Genomic DNA, 22700 nt, shown 5'->3' on the forward strand with positions numbered 1-22700 from the left:
GTGATTACGTGGCCAGTGAAAGTCATATTTGCGGCAATTTGACAATGACAGAAGGATAAACACCCCTATTTTTACCATAACACCGGGATAAACACTCCTATTTTAACCATGACACTAGGATAAGCACCCCTATTTTAACCGTACCAATAATTATACAAATATTTTAATCAAATCAAAGGGGCACATTGAGCGCTTGATGTAAAGGCGGCAGGTGCTCGGACAACTGGAACTGCCTGCTCTGCATATGCCTGTTCCAAAATGACTGTGGCTGCGGTCGAAACCGCATACTACATAGTATGCTAACAGTGCGGTTGTGAATACATCCTACTGTATGTCTGTGGAAGCCCATTCTGTAGAATGCGGCCTGAAAAGCTGCGGCAGCTGTCATATGGCGTTTCGGAGAAGAATGTGTCCCTCTCCGCCCTCAAATGATTGTCCCCCAACTATAAATTATTAATAGTAGGTTTTGCTGCAATAAATGTGGCGTTTAAATACAAGTGGAATTGCAAATTAGGTGGAAAAATGGGAAAACATGCAGGAGATTAATTATATTATTACGTTATCGTTAGCTTACATTTTTGTTCTTTATTGATGTTGCACTAACGTTGGCTGTTTTGGGAATGTTATTCGTCTAGTCTGGCTCACATAGCTCTGGTAGATGTATGCGCGTAATCTTTCAGTAATTGTCGCTCTGGATAAGAATTAAACTAATGTAGCTACATTGTAATAATAATTATTACACTTTATCTCTTGAGGAGATGCTGACATGCCCCACCCACTGTAAAATACGTATGCCTAAAGAGGGAGTGTCCGCACTAGGCATGTGCACAGGATTGACAGACGCAAACTGCAAAGGGGTGGATTCTAGTTTAGTAAGCGGAAGCTTGCTTGTACGAAGACGAGTTGATCTGAACATGGCGCCCTTGACAATTTGCAGAATAAGACCTCCAACAATATTTTGGCGATCAGCACTTCATCTGTTCGGTTTAATCGTCGTGTCCGTATGCCTGACTTCACGGACGGCGCTTGCCAAAAAGAACCACCTGAGAGTTGTCACAGACGGTAACTGGGAGGAGATCCTGGAAGGGGAATGGATGATAGAGTTGTAAGTCGCCTCGCCTCCACACCTCAATCACGGGCAGTGCACGTTGCATCCGTAGCTAGCTAGCACGCAACAGTCATGCATTTTTGTAGTAGTTCGATAATTGGTCACCTATCGCCTGCAACGAGCTAACTGTTAACACGTTACCTTTGTGTCTTATACTTGCTAACATGATCCAACTCTATACGATGGCAAAGTATATAGCTAACCAACGTCATGTTGGCTAGTAACTGGCTAGCAAAATTAGCAGGCTTATAGGAACAGCGCAGTACACCGAGTCTGAGGGGATAAATAGTAGCTAGCTAGCAGGCTAAATCATTTAAAAATGGAAATGACCCAAGTTAACATAATTGCGCACATCGTCTGAATTCTGTGATAGTGTCTTGCTTAAAACATGTCCAAATGCATCATTAGCTAGTTAGCTAGACATAAGTTAACTATATCGTCACTGCAAGCAAGCAACATTTCTCTTTCCAGCTTAATATTTCATACATAGGTCCATTTGCAGATCTATCATTAGTTAGATAATAGCCAACACTCAATCACCCGTCACGGGTGATCACAGCTAAGCACGGATCAGAAATGCAATGCCGTAGTTAGCTAGCCTACGATGTATTCAGATGGTAAGCCAGCTAACGCTACTCTGTTTTCTAAATTAATTAGGTTAGTAGTATGTCAACAGCATGGGCGGCAGATGGCTAGCTAACGTTACCTACCCTGCTGGGGAAAAAAACAGCTCAAGCTAGGTTTTGAAACAGCTGGTTGCTGGAGAACAGCTCCATACTAAACATGGTTCGACCAGCTCAAGCTATGTTTTGAAACAGCTGGTAGCTGGAGTGGACATCGTAAACATGCCATACTCCGTAACACGACAGGGTGTTCAAATTATTTTGGATGCCCTGACACGAGGAACGTTATCTTGTCAAGAAGTAAAAACGAGTTATTTATGACAAGCCCATTGCCACGAGCTAAGCAAAGGAGGTTCTTACTAACTTAAATTAGCCATAGTGCTTGTATTGCATCTAGCGCTATTTTTAACACCATAGTACTGTCCGGTTTGACAGCTACGGTTGTAAATTTGCCATTCAGATGGTGCAGGTATTTATTTGTGAGAACATGTAGTGACCTACTGCATGCGTTGTTGTGAATGTACGTGTGTATGTAATACTATCCGTGCTCCGTCGTCTCCAGCTTCGCCCCTTGGTGTCCGGCTTGCCAGCAGCTACAGCCCGTGTGGAATGAGTTCGCCGAATGGGGGGAGGACATAGGGGTGAACATCGCCAAAGTGGACGTCACAGAACAGCCCGGTACGTGCCGCCTGACCCCTGTGTGACCTCTCGGGTGTCACTGACGGGGTTAAGCTTCTCTACACTGCATTCCTGAGCGCCTCTCCAAACGATCTGCCACCTTCTTATGACCGAAAGCAATTAAACAGTGAACAATGTCAATGTGGCTCCGCCAGGTTACAATCGCAGCTGTTTGTCCTTATTTATGCCCATTAGACCTTTATCTGAACATAATTTGAAAGCTGTACCTACCTAATGAAACAAATGTTACTGTTGCTAGTAAAGCACATACTATGTTTGAAATATACGACTTTTACGAACTCCAGTATGGTAATGGCTGTTGTGTTCTTTGGTTGTTTCCACACATAACACTATGCACAAGCAGCACAGTGAATTGCTGACCTTGGCTTGGATATCACCGCCCAAAGTGTACATGTTTTCCACGTTGTGAATTGTGGGGAAAAAGGGAACCAAGTTACCTTATCCTTGGTGTTAAGGCTATTTAGCTACCTGCACATTAGCATATGCTTTTAGGTCAATTGTCATCGTCATCTGTGTGAAGTCATGAATGCTACATGGCTCAGGCAGTAAGAACAGTCATCAGACAGTCGGAGGGTTGCCGGTTCGATCCCCCGCCCGGGCTGTCGAAGTGTCCCTGAGCAAGACACCTAACCCCCAAATGCTCCTGACGAGCTGGTCGGCGCTTGCATGGCAGCCAATCGCCGTCAGTGTGTGAGTGTGTGTGTGAATGGGTGAATGAGAAGCATCAATTGTACAGCGCTTTGGATAAAGGCGTTATATAAATTCCAACCATTTACCGTTTGCTAACATCCTGCAAATGACCGTAATAACATGAATGCTAACGTCCTGTCTCTCTTGCAGGTTTGAGTGGCAGGTTTATCATCACGGCTCTTCCGACAATCTACCAGTGAGTGCCCCCCCCCACCCCCACCCTTGTCTCCGGCCTTGCTTCTTGATTCTGCCAACCGTCCATCAATGCACCCAGTTTCACCATGACAGTGTCACTCCATATGATTTTGTCAAGTCAAACGACTGCAGAACACTATATGTAGTCAGTGAGCACTATATTAGGTATTTATTAGGCTCATTTTTTAGACTTATTGGTCTTCTGCTGCTGTAGCCTGTCTGCTTAAGAGGTTTGATGTGTTGTGTTCAGTGATGCTCTTCTCCATACCACTGTTATAATGTTTGGTCATTTGTGTTACTGATACGTTATTTGACCAATATGGCTCTTCTTCACTGACCTCTCTCAGTAACAAGGCGTTTCTGCCCGCAGAACTGCTGCTCACTGGATGTTTTTTTGTTTTTCGCTCCATTCTCTGCAAACTCGAGAGACTATTATGTGTGAAAATCCCGGGAGATCAACCATTTCTGATCAAAACCACCCTTCCTGGTACCAAGAATCATTCCACGGTCAAAGTCACTTAGATCAGATTTCTTCCCCTTTCTGACATTTGGTCTGAAAAACAGCTGAACCTCTTGACTTGCATGCTTGTATTCATTTAGTTGCTGCTGAATGATTGGCTGATTGAAATATTTGCATTAAAAAGCTGGTGTACAGGTCTACCTAGTGAAGTGCTCAGTGAGTGTAAAAAAACACTTGTTAACCTTTTTTTGTTAGAAAAGTTCAGATTTAGAGTATAAAAATATGGGTCAGAATTTCAGTTAAACTTGTGCTATTAAATTTAGAAAAAAGCAAACTTCTGACACTTAATAATTGCTTAATAATTGCTTGTAAGCCTCCTTCAGAAGTGGCAATTAATTTTATTCTCGCTCTGCACAGTTCTCTATTCCACTGGAGTTAAGTTAACTTTGTTTTGTCTGCCGGTACATATGGAAATTAAACCGAGCATTAATTAAAAGGCGCATAATTTAAAATTCGTATGAAGTTCACAAATTTTAACAAAAGAAAATTGTCAAAAACAGTAAAAGTTCTCGAACGGGGTGGTGATATTCTGAAAACAAAAGAACCTAGATTGAGCTCTGTGACACAAAGAATTGTTATTGCTGTCCTGTGCTGTTCCCTGCTAATTTAGGCAACGTGTTATAAATTATTTTTCACACTGGTGCCGACAAGCAATGGTACATTTTGAAAAAAAAAAAAAAAACGTCTCACTCAATTATATGTTGTCAGACAACTGCATAATGACAGGGCTGTATTTCCCAGCAGTGAACAGGAAGGCCAAGTGTGTGTGTTTTTCTTAGAACATCCATTGTATTTGATACTGACATGTAACCCTGCGGAAATTAGTGGTTACGCCGCTGGTGAAAGTTGTGTGCAACCCTTAATTGCAGGCTTGATTTACCTCAATAACTGAATTTAAGCTCTGACTATGTTGCTGTTTTTTTAGAATGTGCACTGTGTGCTAAAGAGTGACGCATAAGGATATTGTTCAAATATATGGAATTCATTCATTTATTCATCTCAAATGTATTAATTTGTGCCTGGAATACTTGAGTGACCTTTTGCTGCTTACGAGAAACTGTTGAGTTTTTCAGTTTAGATTTCCGTGGGATTCGAAGAGTAGCGGTGGACTGTTGAAAACAACAAAACAATGTCCTGTTTATGCCTCTGGTTCCAACGCGCACTGAAAATTCTGTTTCTTTAGACCCGAAGGAATTCTAGCTGGATTTATGTAGATTTAAGAGTTCCTTGGGTTTTTTTACTCCACTAGCTACAAGTATACACATAGTAACAGTATAACACCATTGTATGTAGTCTATTGTTTTGAATAAGTTCATAAATTGACCCCTCGTTATTGACACGCATCAGAAGTATCAAAGAAAAGCCTTGCCTTGAGTAGCCTGGGAGGTAAAGAGGAATTTACCCACACTGCACCACAGCACCACAGCTCCCAGTGTGGTATTTTAGCCTACATGATCTTCCTCAAAGCTTGATGAAGACACTGCAGGCCGAACCATTGCTTTTTTGTTTTGTTGTTAAATCCTTGAAGCAGTGAAACTGCCTGTACGTTAATTTTGTTTTCTCCCTCTGCTGGGGTTACCTTTTTACTTTCTTTTCCCCTGCATCGTTGCATACTGGATGTATGCGTTATTTGTTTTTTTCTTCCTGTATAATATCTTGCAACATGGCTGGTAGCTTATAACGGTCTTGATGATATTGATAGCACTTTGATTAATAATACAAGACAATGTTTTGCACTAATAATTTATCTGAATTGGCTAATCGTTTCAGGCGATTGAGAATTTTAATAGGCAAAAATAGAAGGGAGAAACGAGAACATCCTTGACATACAAGGTGATAATATTTGCCGTTCTTTTTGTTGTGAGAAAGCCGTTGGCTAGATTAAGTAGAAAATGAGCCTGATTGTAAAATGTGATCATTATGATACTTGCTTCTTTTTATTTGAATGAGTTGGATTTGTTTGCTTTGTGGTCCTGGAGGCCTTATTAAAATTGAAGGAAAGATTGAGTCAACTGTGCAGCAAAGAAAAAAAAAAAAAAAAGCCCTTGGTCCCTCAGCCAAGAATGTCAGGCTTGGTCAAACTGTGCTCCAAGGGAGTCTGTGTGGTGAAGTCTGTAGGACTGCAGGTCTACAAAGATGTGGTTAAGCGAATGCACACTAGCTATTGTCATCGCCGGTGTGATTTCAAAACTTCGCCCTGACCCCCGTCTGCCCCTATTACGGTATGCAGCAGCGTGACACGGAGTAAGCTAGTGTGGAAAATATGCAACCTCAGCTTTGGGTTTCTCAAGTAGAGGATTGTAAACTGGGTGTGTGTGTGTTTTTTTTTTTTTTTTTACAGCTGTAAGGACGGAGTGTTTCGGAGATACCAGGGAGCTCGGACCAAGGATGACTTCCTGAGTTTCGTGGACGAGAAAAAGTGGCAGGATCTCGAACCCGTTTCCTCCTGGTTTGGGCCATCATCCTTCCTGTGAGCACCCAGTATTCTTGCTTTGCTGCCGTATGTGTGAGTGTGCCTGTGTGTGTCTTTCAGGGAAAGAGAGTGAGAGTGAGAGTGAGGGAGATGGAGTGTGTGTGTGTGTGTGTGTGTGTGTGTGTGTGTGTGTGTGTGTGTGAGAGAGAGAGGGGCAGAGGGAATGAGGGAATTCGTTTGTGTATGTATGTGTGTGCGTGCGTGCATGCGTGTGTGCGTGCAAGTGTGTGAGTGGGGGAGGAAGAAGGAATGTATGTGTGTGTGTGATAGAGGGAGGGAGGGAGAGAGGGAGGGAGAGAGAGAGAGAGAGAGAGAGAGAGACAGAGAGAGAGAGAGAGAGAGAGAGAGGGAGAGGGAGAGGGAAGAACTCTGTGTGTCCAGCCTGTGGGCCTGCACTTCCTGTTGCCTCTCTAATCTTTTGCCTCTGCTGCAGCACCACACTCCTCCTGTGTTTCAGCCCCTGCTGCACTCTGATACAGCTGAAAGCAGCCTCAGCTTAACCCCTGCTGTGGACCTGGGTTAAAATAATATTTGTTTTTGATTCAAATACTTCTCTGAATTTGACTAAGATTGCCTGGTGTATTGGAACAAATGAACTGATCCTGAAGGTGTAAACCCCGCCCATCTGCTCCTCCTTGCAGGCTCACATGCACCAGGCAAGATGAATAGAGCACAGAAAAGTATTTGAATCCGAAACTAATACAATTTGAACCCTGCCCTGCTGTACTCTGTGATTTTGCTGAAAGCAGCCTCTCCCCGCTCCTCTTTCACTTAAGGCCCGTCCACACCAAGAACAATAACTATAACGCTAACTATAAACATGTTGTTTTAAAAACCTCCAGCCGTCCAACTGAGTCCACGCCGCAACTATAACAACAATAACAGTGACTAACGATATAGTTGGGATCACTTTCAGCGGGATTTTGTCTTGCTGCATGAGCAATAAAGCACTGACTGCCAATCAAAATCCAACTGACGTGCGAAATGACATGGCTGAGGGACTATCTACAGAATGTTATCGTTCATCGGTGTGGATGCTCATCGTTCTCGTTATAGTTCTCGTTCTCGGTGTGGGTGGGCCTTTACACTGGCTGTGCCTGTCAGCAGCCAGCCGTTTAATGTGGCTGCTTGTTGTCTTGCAGGATGAACACGATGTCGGGTCTCTTCAAGCTCTCCATGTTTATACGGGTATTCAGATCTGCCTTTCTTCCCTTGTGCTCCCTCCAGTGACAGCATACGTCATCTGTTTGTGTTCCACTTCAACTTGTGAACAAAGAGCTGCATTGATTATTCATATTCATCAAATATATGCATTTTAGTATATTCATCGATAATGACTGATATTTAAACCATCCCATTAATGAGGCTTTGTTTAGTGCATTCTGGGCTCTACTATTCTGTACTAGTCAATTGCCTTGGTTTTTAGCATTGAATTTTTAATATTGACGTTTTTAATAAAAGTTTTTATCTGATGTCTTTCTGTGGCTGGACACAGAATAAAATAAAATAGAATGGGTGGGTTGCATATATTAATTTTATAGGCAGGCTACATAGAGTTTTTTATTAATACATAGTCATAGTCATCATTAAAGCTAACTGCATGCCATTGATAGGGTGTGTAATAAAGAGAGCTGTGTAACCTCACACAAACTATAGAAGCAGTATCAGTCTCTTCACTTCACTTAGGGTGGGGATTTTTAATGATATATTTCCTGCATACTAATTCCTTGGGAATTATTTTGTGTGTTTGGTTCCTCACTGCCATTCTGCCCAACCCAGAATAACATTTCCAGGAAAGCTTACAAAATGAAACTGCTGTTGTTTTTAGATGACCACAGACCAAAGTTAGTCATCAGAAAACCATTGAGCAAGTTTGAACTCGTTCAGCAACTTGACTTTGGCATTGCACATCGGTTAATGTCTAATTGGCCTTGTCTCAGAAGTGCTGAGGTGCTGTACATTGCTTTAAGCACATATTTGAGCTGTGACTTTAAATGCCTTGTGTTGCCTTGTTTGAGTGTACTGTATGAGATTCAGCTACGCTTACAAAATGTCCGCCAGTTTGTCATCGTGTACTAAAATAGTGAAACTTCCCCATTCAATACGACAGCCTGCCTCTGGTCGGCTGCCTGGTTTTCTGTGGAGTAAATGGTTAATATGAAGCTGATTGTCACTGTGTTGTATCATCATGCAGCACTGCCATAACTACCTCACCGAGCAGATCGGGATCCCGGTGTGGGGGTCCTACACCATCTTTGCCCTGGCGACACTTTTCTCCGGCCTGACCTTGGGTCTGGTGAGTTCACACCGACTTCGTATTTATTGTACAATTTTTACGGAGAGAAACATGCTAGTAATAAAAACAAAACACTCATGGGCTTACTCTGATTGCCCTTCTTTCTGTTGGTATCAGGGCTTGATATTAACTTTTTGCCTCACCAGCCGCTGGCTAGTGGCTTTTCAAACTCACGAGCTAGTAAGCTTTTTCACCATATGCCTTTTGCAAACTACTGCAAGCGAAACCTCACCTGCCAAAGTGGGTAGTGAGGGTGAACGAGTTACACGGCACTGCTGAATTCTACCCGCGTGTGGCGGGCGGCGGGTGTTAATGTCAAGCCGATGCTGCTGTTGCATTGCCCTTTGCAGCGCAGAGCATATTTCATCTCAGGATGTCAGGATGTCGGGGTGCTTTTGCAGTGAAACGGGAGAACTCACCTCCAGCGCCACCACCGCAGCTTGCCCTGCTGCCGTTTTAAATGACGTGGTGTAAACGGACACCTCGCGGCGTTACCGTCCTGCTCTTGAGTTGCATCATGGGAGGTGTACAGGGGCCCCACGGGAGCCGGGTTAAACTGAGTGGGGAATGTCACCATGGGGATGATTTTCAGTAGGTGTGCAAGGCATGAAGGGCAGAGAGAGTGGGCGGGGCTAATGGACATGTGACTGAATCTCAGACACACTGATTGGCTGGAATGCTTCTGCCCACTGGGTTAAAAAACTGACACAGACTGAAGCTCACACTTTCAACCTGGTGCTGGGTGGCAAAGGTCCAATGAAATAAAGGAAAAGCCAGCACTGGAGACTGCAGAATAACAATTTACTCACAACAAGCAACCTCTCAATCCAACTTTTTTATTTTTATTTAACCTTTATTTAACAGGAAGGCTCTTCAGATATTTTATCTCTTTTACAAGAGAGACCTGCCCAAAACAGCAGCAAAAATAAATAAACATTAAAGTGAATAACACACAGATTACAAATAAGACAAATAACAACAGTACAAAATGTTAGGGCATAAGATACAATCACAATGCAGTATTTCACACAGGGAGAGGCAGCCGTGACTCTTAAAAGCTTTTAAATTATTCCTTAATAGTTTCTTGGATGGTAAACTTAAAATCCTGAGCCAAGGGCGATGTCTCCAGCGCAATCCTTTCCTGTAAATTAACCCAAGGCCATGGTGCAGAGTGAGAAAAGGCGGCTTTTCCAAAATCAGCCGTAACCCCCAAGGCACATAAGTACCCACCAGGAGGATCTAGTTTGGCAGCTTGGAAAGCATATTATAGAGATAAGGAGGAAGCTTTCCAAGAATAGCGTCATGAATATAAAGATACATATGAAGCTTCCTACGCTGCTTCAGTGAGGTCAAACCACTAACTCATAAAGAGCACGGATGGATCTTCATCGTTGGATTGAATCGTTGTCGGTTGTTTTTGAATGGCTCTCTGCAGTCCAGAGTTTTTCCTGTATTTAATTAATATGGCGGCCTGCCAGGCCCTTTCCTCTGCTGAGTCATCGCCCCTCTGACTCAGTGTGTCATCCTCCTCGTGGTGGGACGCGGTGTTGTAATAATGGGCTAGCAACCCAAAGGCTGCAGGTTAGATTCCCTGGTAGGACCTTGCCGCTGTCCCCTTGAGCAATGTACTTGACCTGAATTGCTTCGGTTTTCCCAGCTGTATAAATGTATACCATGTGAAAAGTTGTGTTTGTAAGTCCCTGGAAAGTGTCTGCTACGTTCAATGTAGTATAATGACCTCTCCTGTAACACCCACAGATCTTGGTGTTCATCGCAGACTGCGTCTTTCCATCCCGACGATTCTCGTCGCCAAACTACTATCAGAGTGAGTAGCTGTTCCTCGTCGCAGAGAGCAAATGGCGGAGAATGACCGCGTGGGCCATCCATGTCTGTGATGGCTTCCGTTTTGTGTGTGGATTGTGGGTCTGTATGGATGATTGCAGGTGTTTTATAGTAAACAGGCCTCTGATCAGGGACATATTCTGTGCAATGCTAGCTTAGAGAAGGGGCAGAGTGGAAGCACGCTTGTGCAACACTTTTTATGGGAAATTGATCCTCCAGGCACTTAAATGTGGTGTGTTATTCTTAAAGAAGAACGGACTCACTGGTATTTACATGTGGTGTGTTACTCTTACAGAGGAACAGGCTCAGTGGTATTTAAATGTGGCGTGTTACTCTTAAAGAAGAACGGACTCACTGGTATTTACATGTGGTGTGTTACTCTTACAGAGGAACAGGCTCAGTGGTATTTAAATGTGGTGTGTTACTCTTAAAGAAGAACAGGCTCAGTGGCAGTTAAATGTGGTGTGTTACTCTTACAGAGGGACCTGTTCAGTGGTATTTAAATATGGTTTGTTACTCTTACAAAGAACAGGCTCAATGGCAGTTAAATGTGGTGTGTTATTCTTACAGAACAACAGACTCATTGGTATTTAATGTGGTGTGTTACTCTTATAGAAGAACAGGCTCAGTGGCAGTTAAATGTGGTGTATTATTCTTACAGAAGAACAGACTCATTGGTATTTAAATGTGGTGTGTTATTCTTGCAGAGAAACAGGCCCTCAAACAGGCCCGGTTGATGAAACAGCTGGAGGTCGAGCACGAGGCGGACGGGGAGGAAGAGGACGAGGAAGAAGAGGAAGAGGACTACTACGATAGAGACCAAGACGATTTGTGGAGGAGGGGGGTGCCCGAGGGGCGGCCCGAGCCCAGGACAGGGGACCTTCCGGAGGACACAGTGCGAAGGAGGGTCCTAGGCACTGGTGATGATGAGGAGGATGAGGAGGACACCTAGTGGCCGGGAGGGGAACTGCAGACGCCTGCAAACGGCACGGAAGAGCTTGGGACTTGCAGCGGCGGGGGTTGCCGAAGCAGACGGTGTGGCTGGCCAGCTACGCTTACGGTTTTCTCTCCACCTTTGCAGGAGTGTGCCGGACTCTCCATACAGAATAGCATCCTCACGACTGCACACACTCCCGGGGGGAAGACGACTATCGTCATTTCAGAAGTTCGCGTTTTTATTTTGGGCGGGACAGGGTTTTTTTTCGGTTTAAGTGATGACCTGGAGTAAAATCTTTTGCGAATATTTCTTATTGTTTTTATCGTATCTCCTTTATATTAATCAATGTTAACGTATTATGCCGAGTTTGTGCCGAGACGCCCCTCTAGAGAAGAAAAAAACTGTTATGTGGCTAGTTTTGTGAACAGTTTGGCTTTTCTAACCCCCTCCCCCCCCCCCCAGCTTGCTTGTTGCAAGAAATCCTGTCATTCTGAGAGCTATATGCCTTCCTTTCACCTACTTACTCCACTGTTACCTATTTCTCCAATTAATATGGTTTGAGGTTTCCACTCCTGTGTGTCTGATTGGCCGACGGGCTGGCACTTGGTTTGGCACTGAAGTGAAATGTGTGGTCTGGTCGCAGTCAGGATGTGTGCATGACCTGCCTCTTTCATGCAGCTGGACTGACTCTTTCATTCGCACGGCTGTTCCGCGGTTACTCTCTAAAAAGGAACCGACGGGCACGGTCTCGAGAGGAATGCACTGCACACATCCCCCTTATTCGCTTCGAGTTCCGTTTTTGCCCGAAAAGTGAAAATAACATTGAACTGCTTCTTGTGCGCATATTTTTTTAAAGTATAATGGGGTTGTTTGTGCTTTAAATGGAATCAATTCCTTCAATTGAGTCCGTTGAGTGATGTTGGCTTTATCAGTTTAGTTTTTTTTTCTTTTTTTTTTATAACTCTTAACTTAACTTGTTACAATTTGGGCATTGGCTGATTCCCACTTGACAGTTTTGATGGTGACTTAGCCTTTTCTTTTTTTTTTTTGCTTTGTTTTTACACTCTTAACAGCAGGATGTGCTTGGCATTATCTATGCCTGCTGCTCCCCAAGGCTTTTCCTATTGCTGTCTATACTAACCTTCAGTTTACATGCATGTAAAATAACGTTTTTTTATTTTGTTCGTTTTCTTGAGGTCAAATGGCAAATTTCCTTCTGAAATATCCAGAGTCAATCAAAAGCTTTCTCTTTTGTGAACGGCCCTGATGAACGGTATGGCTGCCGGATCTCCTGGAGCCCAGGTCAGACGCTGTCCTCCTTAGTACGGACGAATCGGGGCCGAACGCTGGGGCGCTACCTATAGCAGGTGTCAAAGAGGAGATTCACTGGGCGGCACCTTTGTTCCGAATTTGCGCCGTCGTAAGTGGAACAGCCTTGGGTCTGCTGGGAGTTGTGGGAATTGTGGGAGTAAAACGCAAGCCTGTTCTCACAGGGGCTGCTGGGATATGTTATCAGTGAACGATGGTAAGGCTTGCGCAGGCTGTGGGCGACGTACCCATGGTGCTGCTTTCAGGCCTAAAATAAGCAGGTGTGTGTTTGTAGCCCTGGGCCTGCTCAGCTTGGGAGTGGCCTGCCAGTTTAACTGAAATGGAATGTTGTCAGTATTGTTTTGATTTGAATTTGTGTGTGGGGAACTGAAACACAAGTGGGTGTGGGGGGGGTGGGGAGGGTGTGGGAAAGTAAATCTGTGCTGCCTTGAGTGGAAAATAGGGTGACATTGTTACATTATTGCTCTGAATATAGTGTCCTTTTTTTTCTTCTTCTTTTTTTTTTTTTAAGCACTCCGCGTGGAATTGGTGGTGTAGTTCTGGAGCGGTCGGGTATCTGCGAGCGGCCATATTGACCCCATAGCTCTGCCGCAGACCTATATCTGGCAGAACTGATGGAAACTGTTGCTCTGACGTGACCTGTAGTCTCCTCTCCATTACCTGCAGATCAAATGCTGCCGTTACCTCTGCCAGGATGTAACGTAACGCAAAGAACCCGGACCGCTCACCGCTTCCTTTGCCTCTTTACTTCATGAACACGATTAAAGACATGCCTCATGTTTTACGCCCCCCTGTGGTTATTATTGCGTCTGTCTGTGGGGCGGTGGGGGGTGGGAATGAAGGGCTTTGTTATTCAGTGGAGGTAGAGAGTACTGTTAACATTTTTTTTTTTTTTCCAACGTTATTTTGTGCGTTTTGCTTTTATGTGAAAGCAGCATGCACAGCTTGAGGCCGTTTTGGAGGGGTTTTTTTAGCAGTGTCGCTTTCACTGCCAGAGTGCCCCGTGTGGATGTGCTGGCTGCCAGGTTATTGGAAATGGAAAGCTGGGACAGGCAGGGAGGATAGTAAGTAAGATTTGTATGCATTTTATTTCAGTGTTTTTTTCTTTAGAGTCCAACGCAGAAAGGGCAACGCTATTTAACAGTAGATGCCATCTGAGCTTTGAAGATGAGCTGAATTGGAAGTCAGAGTAGCACTCGCTTATGCGATATGACATATAAATGAGTGATAAATTACATTATTGGCATTTGGCAGATGCTCTTATCCAAAGCGACGTGCAGTTGATTAGACTAAGCGGGAGACAATCCTCCCCTGGAGCAATGCAGAGTTGGGGGCTCAAGGGCCCAACGGCTGTGCGGATTAGAGCCGCCGACCTCGTGTATGCCAGTCATTTACCTTAACCACCACGCTACAGGCCGCCCAGTTAAATGAATGAACTATCATTTAGTAGCACCTGTGTACATGGTGTGTTTACAACATCTTGAGAGTGAGTCTAATTAAAATAAACAAGACCAAAATGACTTCAACGGGCACTGTTTGCTCTAGCTGTTTTGACACTTGGTCAGCGCTTTCAGAAAAATATGAGAAGGAACTTGGTGCAATTTCTCTGTAGTCCAGTGGGTGGTGATATTGAGCTTATTTGTAAAATTTGAAAGTCTTCACAGTTAACGTGCATATCAACATTACTGCATTCGCACCAAGAGATACAGAAAACCCGTTTTAGAACAGTTTTTCTTAAATGTGATCTAACAAGTTTGTAAAGCAGTGCAAGGATGTGCTACTGTTGACATTCATGTTGATGTTACGGTTTAAAATGTGAATTTCAGCCTTTGTTTTAACTATCCGCAGCATTCCCATTATTTCCTGGCGATATATTAGAAATGCGGAAAACTGCGCCTCGGGAGAAGTAGTTCCCGAAAAACAAATGTGTGAGGTTTAATTTGAGGCTAGGTTTTGATGCATTGGCGGCGCTAAATTCCCCGCTGTGTTATGAAGCATGACCGCGTGCGCCTCGGTCTTCGCAAACAAGCGGGAGCCATTCCACCAATCCGCAGGGATTAAGCCAGCGGTGCTGAAGATTGGGTCAAGGATGGGCGCCGTTATTGCAGCCTGAGCACCCTTTCGCACATGCTCTGTTTAACTGGGACACGGCCCCCCCCCAGGGCGGATTCGTCCTCCGCGCAGATACGTCAGAGAATCCCCACAAGCACCGACACGCACTGGACTGTGCGTACCATTTCACATCTGGGGTCTGCGTAGGCCTGCGTTGCGTAAAGCGGGAATGTTGTGTACGGACAAGGCACTCCTGCTCCTGCTCAAAACCGGAGCAGGAGTGACACACTTACCAGGTCAGAATCAAAGTAGTTGGTCCAGCCAACTGGCGTACAAACCGCCCGTCGTAAACCGTGACGGATTAACTGACAAATTAAGAGTCATCCTTATTGAACCAGGCTCCCACTTTCAGTAAAATGCTTCCACAACAAAGTTTGGAGGCATGTCTGTGTAATCAAGAAATTAACTACAAGATCATTATGGACAATGATTCACTTATAACACACTGGCTACTGTATAAAACACTCTCCAAAACTGTTGGTAACTGTTCGACAACTGCCACAATCGGGCACCAGGGATGTACACATTCTTCATTTTTTCACAGTTATCATTTTCTAAATGAAAGGGGAAAAAGAGTGTTGCCAATGTGTACACTATAAAGCATTCTTTGAAGGAACCGTAAACTACAGTATGAATTATGAATGTGCCTTCTGTGCATTCTTGGTGATATCACATTTGAACATTTTTATTTCAGACTCTAATGCTGATGCGCTAGCTCAACATTTTTTTGTCATTTACTCTGGATAAAAGCATTTGCTAAGTGACTGCAATGCATTTTAATGTCATTTTTTTTTGTTTAATGTCATCTTTTTGTTCACGGTAATGGTTTAGAAATATAGCCCAATTAACTGAACAGTCACATTTTATTGAGATTTTTATTCTGATGAATGCCTAGAGATGGCCTCGAAGGTAGAAGCAATACAAGAAAATTATCTCTTTGACCAGTGTAAAATGACAAGAATATTTGTAAGGCGTTGCCCAGCGTTTTATGAGCAACTTGCACTCCTTCTAGGCAAGAAATAAGATACAAAACACATTGTCTACTAAAATTGTAGATACCTCCCATGTTAAAGACTAATTTGTGGATGGACTAAGAACTGTATAAACCAAACCTGAGGGTGTCTAAACCCTGCATAAGGTTATTTTCTCTGCTGTAATTGTGTAGTGCAGTCTAATAGAAGAAAGGGTAGCATTTTCTTTAAAAAAAAAAAAAAACGGTTATGAAATTATGTGCTTGGCTCAATGGAAGTCTTATCTAATTTCATGTTCCTGTGGTATACTGTGGTATATTGGAAACTAGAATAAGTGAATTTACATCTGAGTTCCTCAGGGCTGACATTAAATCTCCTGTCGAAAGGCATTTTGTGGCATTTGTAGCACCTCCCCAAAACCCATACCAATGAATTTCTCAACAGAAATCTACAAATTTAAGCCAGGTGGGTTTTTGTTTAGAAAATTTTGCATCCAAACGTTTTAAATTACGGGTTCCTTCAAATGTTTTTCTGAACAAATAAAAAATATACATTATCGACAGTGGTTCCCAACCCGGTTCCTGGAAATCTAGCATCCCATAGGTTTTCACTGCATCCCTAACAAAACATGCCTTATTGAACTGCTAGAAATATTGTAGAGTTGCTAATTAGTTGAATCAGGTTTGCCAAATTAGGGTTGATGTGAAAATGTACAGGAGGATAAATCTCCAGGAGCAGGGTTGGGAACCAGCTCCCTATATGATGTGGGATCCAGTGGCTGTATTGCCGCGCTTGCAGGTTACATTGCATTACATTAATGGCATTTGGCAGACTCTCTTATCCAGAGAAATGTACAGTCGATTAGACTGAGCAGGAGACAATGCAGGGTCAAGGGCCCAACAGCTGTGCAGATGTTATTGTGACTACACCGGGGATCGAGCCGCCGACCTTGCGGGTTCCAGTCATGTACCTTAACCACGACGCAACAGGCCACCGTGGTTCTTTGTCTGTGGTTCTGGTTCTGGCACGGCCATTTTCATGTGTCCGATTTCTCACTGCAGTTACAGAACTTCCACCGGGAGAGTGATCTTATTTAAGCGGAATGTACATTACAGCAAAACCAGCATTTTTGTGGTGAAAAGTCAGTGAAATGTCATCCGCTGAGGCGTTGCCTACATTTGTTTGATAATGGAAAGTTTTCTAGACAACTAGGAAGTAACTAGGCTATATCCAAAACCTGAAACCTGAACTATATTGGGGTTAACCCAGTCTAAATGTCTCTCAAATGAGATTTCCACCCCTTTAAATGTCTGGATAGTGGCTTTTGCTTACTAGGAACACCTGCTATGTATTTAACTAATGTGTACAACAGAATATAAAAGGTTAAACAAAGTTTAAGACGTATTTATACAGACTTTCTAAACATGATGAACTGAATAATCACTTGTTTTTAATGTGACTCCAATATAAGCTCTCTGCTTACCATTTTGTACTCATAAACTAATAATAATAATGATGATTGGTAAATGGTTGGCATTTATATAATGCCTTTATCCAAAGCACTGTACAATTCCTCCATTCATACACACACTAACTGCGATTTGCTGCCATGCAAGGCACCAAGCAGCTCGTCTGCGACTGCTAGACAACTGCCCTTGACTGATCAATGCTCAATGATATTAATGCAGTTAGCAGACTCTCGTCCACAGCAACTTACACAACTTATTTTGAATATAATCCATTTATTTAGGCTAGTTGGATATTTGCCTACGTAATCCAGGCTCAGTGCTATGATCCAGGGTGCAGCGCATGGTACAGAGTTAGTACTGTACACCAGCCAAATGCTGGTCAATTTTATCAATGGCTGGTAAGATTGTCTATTCTACGGCCACCTTGGCAGGTTACCACCCATCACTTTGAGGTCCTGTTCTATTCTAAATATCTACACTCTCAGATGAAAAGTGCCTAAAGTTTGAGCATGCATACTTTTCTACATACTGCATATCTACTGCATGCATGCATACTTTCCTTATGAATAATTTGCACTGAGGAGGTTTGCACTCTTATATGCAGATTATAAAAAGTGAACGGGCATTCCGCCCAACAGGGCTTCATCACTGCCAGTGCTAATAACAGGAAGTAACAGGCCATTTAACCAATTTACACGCTGCCCCATAGCACTGTCACCTCACTGCAACAATCAAATCCTGACCAAGGGCCTTCCCGTGTGGAGTTTGCATGTTCTCGTTGTGTCTGCGTGGGATTACGCCGGGCACACGCCGATTTTCTCTCACTGTCCAAAGACATGCAGGAAGCTAATTGGAGGGAGTGAATGGTGTGTGTGGGCCAGCAATGGGTTGTTGACCTGTCCAGAGTGTATCCCTGCCTCTCGTACCACTGCATGCTGGGATATGCTCCAGCAGCCCCACGAGCATGACTAGGAATAAGTGGATAGGACTAGGATAGATAGATGGACCAACAGCTTGGGACTAAACTGTTACAATTCAGCATGTGAGTCTCATTCCTGTAGTAACTACAACAGCGATGTTCTCACACAATGAGAACTCCATTGTATAACTTGTATATAACCATTTGTTCAACTCCATTATATAACTTCATCGGCTAATCACTTCGCGAGTGGCTGCCTCTAAGTAGGTCGAGGAAAAGGTGTCGTGTCTGGGTATTTCAAGGCACGGCGATCACACGGCGTGTAAAAATGGGAGACTGGTTTGAAGAACGCACCATGTGATGCTGTGTCCCGAGGGCTTTCGGCTTCGCCCGAACGAGGCGCGGCGGTGAACGCGCTCTGGAGACATCGGCGGGTTACCGTGACGCACACTCCCGCCCTCATAAATCTCCGGCGGGGCGGTCTTCTCTCGGACTGTCCGCCGGGACCCGCATCGCTGGGCAAGGACACTCAGCCCTTGTCCAGGCTCGTCCCCTCCATAATGAGGCCGTGTGTTAAATGAGCTGGGCCATTCCACCACGTGCTCCTGGGTAAACAGGTGGTGAGGAGTGAAGTGCGGTCCCTGGGAGCACCCTGGAAAGGCCGAACCTCTCCCAAAAATGTGCCTCTCCCACGTTCAGAAGAGGAGGCCCCCGGCACTGAGGATTCCTGCAGGTGAGTTTAACTCGAGCCAAAAAAAATTTTTCTTCTTCTTCTCCTCCTGCCCCACCTCAGACAGAGCCCAGGTCCCCAGCTCAAATGAAAACAGATATTCGGAGGAGCCGATCCCTCCACTCTCGGCTCAACGCACGTGGGCTGGATTGCATTTGCCTGGACACGTTCCAAAGCAATTCAACAGGCCCACATAAATCATTTTAAATTTTATTCCGGATTTCAACAATATGCCTTTTTTGCTTGCCGCAGGTTCTGGTCCAGACTTTTAACAATGCGCTCCTTGATGTACCCTAGACTAGCATCATCGCTGAGACGAAAGTGGGCTGGACCTGCTCAGAAGGGTTTGTGTCATGGTTGGGTGGGCACCATAGTTACGTCTTAGCCCAATTCCCTTCCAATCTTCCGGATTTTCCCTTTTCCTGCTCTCCTCCGGGGCCTGGCGGACTCTCTGGGCCACGGATTGGGTCCAGCGGCTCTGACATGACTCACCGCTCCAGATCGCTGTGATCCCCACCCAGCCCAGCAGGGACCTCCTGACCCAAACCCTGTTTCACAAAGCTCGCTAACTCACTGAGCTAGGCCTCTGCACTGAGTAAAACCTGCAACCCGTTCAGATATGGAACATGGACTAAAGTAAAAAGAGCTGTGCCGGGTTTTACTTCGTAAACTTTACAGAAGTTCGGCTTACTCGGGTAGCCAGCTTCGTGAAATACCCCCCAGGATTACTGCGTTAGCTGGAGAACCTGGAACCCTCGTAAAACTGGAACATGGACTGAAGTAAAAAGTAGCTGCTCTGGGTTTTTACTCAGCGCAGTTATCCAGCTAACTCAGCAATCCTGCCCTGAGCTCTCCTCAGAAGGACATCAGTGCAGGGGGAAAGAAAGGCGGAGGACCAGCTGCTTCCTGCCCGCCGTTGTTTCTCCTCCCAGAGTGAAGCCATCCATTGTGTCCTCCAGTGATGGAGGACTGGCCCGGGTTAGGCTGGGAAACCGCACCTGGCTCCAGAAAGGTTGGCACAGCGTACGTGGATCTGCGTCAGGTACAAGCTGATTGTAATTCCTTGGGCTCGCAATGAGTGACGGGTCACCCCCCCCCCACGCCTTGATTGCTGTGCATAATGAATGTCAGTGCCATTGAGAAAGAAATCGAAAACCCTTATTTGTGAAAGCAAAGGTAGAAAACAGCCAAACAAAATATAGTAATCAAACAATTGAGTGGTTTTTTTTTTATCACCTGTGATCTTTTTTTTATCACCTTATTATTATCTCATTAAAATTCAGCCAGAAACCAGCACTAATGAGCTAAAGTGACTGCATACAAAACAGGACGCACGTCATTCTGAAACAAAGGCAGACTAGACTACAAGGCCCCTAACAACTAACACGGGTGATGGGCCTGCCTATTAACAAGCAATGCTTCTCATTTCCTTGTTACAAGAGCACTGTGTGGGCTACAGTATGTCTGCTGGTTCATCATTGTATGGAGGACAAAACACGACTACAGTCTGTGCTTCAAGGCAGCAGACCTCTGGCTCCAGAGCACAGTAACTTAATCATGGAACCGTCGTCACACTGGGAGCTCCGGTTGTTTTTCCTTGTAATACTTTTTTTTCCCCATTTCATGCATTATGCACATATTCTAACAGAGCGGGAGATCGTTTGCAAGACGCCGTCTGGGCTCAGATCCAGGAGGGTTCTCTCGAACCACAAGAATTCATCTGCAGAACAACCTGGGTTATTTGATCTGGAGTTTCTCACTGAGTTTATGGACAAAGGGGGTAAAGGGGAAAACAGACTACAAGTCGGCCATTTTGTGCCTGGAGCCTGGAATCTTCCACGTGTTCTCAACACAATCGCTTATCTGAACATTGAACAAACTCACAAAGCCGGATAATCAACAAGAGACAATTCAATAGTTTTTTAACATGCTTAGAAATAATTTCTCACAAGTTAAATGTTTTGCATCACATATTTAACTGGATGGTACACAAACACATGATACTTGAGGCAGTTTTAACAGACGTTGTGTCCTGCATTTGATCTCTTTCACTTTCCTTTAAATAGATACTGTCTGCATTCCCATTGTTATCCTGAAGCATTAATCTCCTCTGTCGCCTTAGGAAATGTCATCATTCAGAAGCAAACATAACTGCCATTGCATTTCTTTAGCAGGAAGCATGATTACGTTCATTCAAATGAAAAGGAACCAGATAAGTGCTAAATGGCAAATCTATTTACTTTTAAGTAGGGATACTTTTTCCACTTTGCTTTCCTTATTTGTAACAGAATCAATGGAAACTAAAATCTGGCATTCTTCAGGCCCCTGGCAACAAAACGGAAGTAAATATGTATACAATTATAACAACAATAAAGAGTAGAAGTTCTAAAATGTCAAAAACATAAAAATCATTCACATAATTACCCCTAGTCATAACCTTCATCTTAACCCTCACCCTAACCCCAAAGTATTTTCATATGCACTATAGCACCACCAGCTGGTCAATCTGTGTTGTTCTTTAACCAAGGAAACAGCTCAGCCATCCAAACAAAGTTTGACAAGCCTCCAGTGTAACAGCTCAAAGCTATTAGAGGCCAAAGCCCAGAAGAGAGAGAATCCCAACATAAACAAAATGGCGCCAGTACCTGTGGAGCTCTGGAACCCCTGATAAACAGTCTCAGGAACAGCGCTGGCTGAGCTGAATCCTGGAGCGGCCATTATGGAGGTGGCTTCTGGGACATCTTGTTCTGGTTCTCAGTTGACTCTGGCCAGTAAGAGTTGCCTGGAGGTGAGGAAGTGGCGGGGCAGTTGGGGTCCGGGGGCCGCTGGGTTGGGGGGGAAGGGGCCAGGGGGAGACTTAGAGAATTTTAGCAGAGGTTAGGAGCACAGGGTGATAACACAGGAATGAGGAGGGGTGGGGGGGTGGGGGCTGAGAAGAAGGAAGGTTTCCTCCTTGCTTAAGCTGTTTCTGGAAAATGTTTATTCAGTTCCTTGGCTCCGAGCTGGCCTTGCTCTTTTGTGTCCATGGCGACAGAGTTTGTTGCTGAAACAGAAAGCAGCCCATGAAACATCTGGACATGCTGGTGTGTCCACATATGTCCCCTGCGCAGGACAGAAAAATAAATAATAAACTGTATGAACCAGACCTTTCCTGTAAATGTTAATGCAGGAAAGACGTCATGTCTGCAGTGGGAGATGGGCTTAATGATTAATCATTTTCATTAAGCCACACGGACATGTCTTGAGACACATAAAACGTGTGGTAGAAAAAAAATCTGCGTGGTATGTTATTGTTGAGAACATTAAACTAAAAAAATACATAATGATTTGAGCTTTTAAAAATATTATTCCAATTTGAAGTGTCAATAAGCGTACGGGGGTGAACTGTGTCATATTCTCTTGCCAGGTGTGACTAGTGATGGTTTGGGTTTGGTGAACTAGACCAGCCCAGACTAAGATTTGAGAAGAGTTGACCTTTATAATATAAAACAGCCTGTATAATGTAATAAAGAGCCTGAGAGCCAGTGCTGGATTCAATGGAAAAATGCACACAGCTCACCACATGAGGAATTCCGCCCAAGGTGAAGGGGATTGTGGGTAACAGCAGAGCTGGCACCCAGAGCAGTGGGGAAAGGCCAGGAATGCTAGCCTTCCTCTCCATCTGGGCTGCATAATCTCTGGACATGCTCAGCACTACATTTAAATCATTCTTCCTCTTCTCCCTTTCCCTCTCCGTCTTTGCCCTGTCGCTCCGACTTCATTCTGTTTCCCATTAAACAACAATAAT

General features: G+C 44.3%; 1 protein-coding gene across 1 annotated transcript; it reads left to right on the forward strand.

The window, feature by feature from the left end:
• The first annotated feature begins 852 nt into the window (after positions 1 to 852).
• On the forward strand, positions 853 to 13111 carry tmx1 (thioredoxin-related transmembrane protein 1). Its single transcript, XM_061247147.1, has 8 exons — positions 853 to 1105; positions 2294 to 2409; positions 3271 to 3316; positions 6177 to 6305; positions 7451 to 7496; positions 8503 to 8604; positions 10363 to 10429; positions 11154 to 13111. Exons 1-8 carry the CDS (start codon positions 915 to 917, stop codon positions 11396 to 11398), a joined length of 942 nt encoding a protein of 313 aa, XP_061103131.1. The 5' UTR covers positions 853 to 914; the 3' UTR covers positions 11399 to 13111.
• Positions 13112 to 22700: the final 9589 nt, after the last annotated feature.

This window comes from Conger conger, chromosome 1 (assembly GCF_963514075.1).
Source record: "Conger conger chromosome 1, fConCon1.1, whole genome shotgun sequence".
Taxonomy (NCBI): Eukaryota; Metazoa; Chordata; class Actinopteri; order Anguilliformes; family Congridae; genus Conger; species Conger conger.

Bases quoted from the DNA above. Each gene is read 5' to 3' on its own strand.
- tmx1 (XM_061247147.1), top strand. From the start codon at position 915: ATGGCGCCCTTGACAATTTGCAGAATAAGACCTCCAACAATATTTTGG. The intron at 8,605-10,362 runs GTGAGTTCACAC...TAACACCCACAG, and splicing joins CCGGCCTGACCTTGGGTCTG to ATCTTGGTGTTCATCGCAGA. The intron at 10,430-11,153 runs GTGAGTAGCTGT...TTATTCTTGCAG, and splicing joins GTCGCCAAACTACTATCAGA to AGAAACAGGCCCTCAAACAG.